The following is a 1,839-nucleotide window of genomic DNA, read 5'->3' on the forward strand; positions in this document are numbered from 1 at the left end:
TTAAAATACCAAATGCTTCAAAATAATGTGCTAACTTGATTATTTTGATTAATTTTCAAAATAAATTTTGGATTCTGTTTTATCTGATGGCAAATCAATAATTTATTGAAGTTATCATTTAACATGTCACATTACAATATCACAGTCGGGCCTGTTTTGACATGCCTTTGGGTCACCAAGATCGACTAATACGTTTGCAAATTGATAATAAACGAGTCTCTCCGTCACGAATTGTAAACGGGGTTGGAAAAAAAAACATACAAAATTAATAATCCTGACGCTTCCAAAGAGAAACCTGATACTAAGTCTTCAAAAAGTCATTAAATATTGTGTTAACTTCTGTTTTCCAGACATAAAAAGAATTAGGTATAGGGAAATAGCCGAATAATGTTTAAGGATTAGCCCTATGCGTCTGAAGTTAAAGTATGTTCCAATATCGTTGACTCTCCATCCAGCTGGGCGCGAAACACCACTCTTTTGGCTGCTTTCCTAAACCGTTTGTTGAAGGTGGCAAAAATCAAGGCGTTCACCCAACTGTTAGACATCAGCAAAAGACTAGACACGTACCTGGCCATAGGCGTCGCGATTGAAGTCTTCTGGCTGAACTGCGAACCAGAAACTATACTCCAGGGAAAAATAGCAATAAAGAAGGCGATAGTAGTTACTATAAGAACGCGGAGGGCTTTGAGGCTTCCTCGACGGGTTTGGATGGCGTTTTTCTGGGTGGTGTCACTCTCGTTGGTGATATCGCTAGGGGCAACGTTTGCAGAACGTTTTGATTGACCCGAAGCGACCAACATGACCTTGATGTTTGAGATGGACGTGAGGAGGAGAGTGGTGGAGAAGATGAGAAGGCTTGTCACCAGGCTTGGTCGGAAGGCGAGTCGCTCGGACGAAAAATCTGACAGGCACAAGTTGTTTTTGGCGACCGTCCTGCCCCGTAGTAAGCTCAAGGCCCCGTTAGAGGCGGCGATCGTGCATACGACCAGAAGAACAATCCTTGCGCGTTTCATCGTGACAAGATTAAAATAGCGAAGAGGAAAGATGACAGCAACAAAACGGTCAAAACAGGCGCAGGCAATGAGTAAAGCCGAAAGGTTGGTCAATCCTGTGCACGCTGCTCCTCTTATAGCGCACATTACCGACGAAAACGGCTGGCCAGCGCCGTAGATAATCGCTATGATGGTCAGTCCGCAACAGAAAATGCCCGTGAGGAAGTCTGTAACGGCAAGTGCTTTAAACGCGAACTGTTGCATGTCTTCAAAGCAGTTCTTGACTTTGTATAGGATTACCAGGATAAAGGTGTTACTGATGACGATCATCAACGAACAAATCCCAAGAAGGGTAGCTTGGGTGATACTGAGGGCCGTGATGTTTAACCCACTTCCACCCCCTCCTCCTGCTCCTCCTCCTGCTGATAATGTCACATTGGTGTAGCCTTCAGTAGTAGCCATACTGATACACTGTCAAGCCGATCCCTCAGGCGAACGATTGATCCATCATTTCAGACTCAGAGGGAAATTATGATTTATCCTGAAGGGTTGTCGTTCTGTCCTCAATGTGTTCCTTTACCCTGCGAATCGGTTGGTAAGACTTTTATCTTCAGGTAGGCCCTACTACATTGGTTGAATGTTCACTTCCACCATGTAAGTCACACACATCTGTAAATCTCTCCTGTAAAACTTGAGTTAAGGTACATTCTCAAACCCATCAATATTTTTGTGTATAATCCTTACAAGTCACGACTGGGTAAGATATTCCGCCAACTGAAGAATCGAACAATGGCCAACTGATGATAAAATCTTGCAAATACGTACGCTAATAATCTTACACTTTGAC

General features: G+C 43.3%; 1 protein-coding gene across 1 annotated transcript; it reads right to left on the reverse strand.

Annotated features, from left to right (window-relative positions):
- Positions 1–404: 404 nt before the first annotated feature.
- LOC115918978 (neuropeptide FF receptor 2-like) lies at positions 405–1,454 on the reverse strand. The gene has a single exon (XM_030996151.1). It carries the CDS (start codon positions 1,452–1,454, stop codon positions 405–407), a length of 1,050 nt encoding a protein of 349 aa, XP_030852011.1.
- Positions 1,455–1,839: the final 385 nt, after the last annotated feature.

The sequence above is a fragment of the Strongylocentrotus purpuratus genome, unplaced genomic scaffold (assembly GCF_000002235.5).
Source record: "Strongylocentrotus purpuratus isolate Spur 01 unplaced genomic scaffold, Spur_5.0 spur5_contig_855, whole genome shotgun sequence".
NCBI classification, from domain to species: Eukaryota; Metazoa; Echinodermata; class Echinoidea; order Camarodonta; family Strongylocentrotidae; genus Strongylocentrotus; species Strongylocentrotus purpuratus.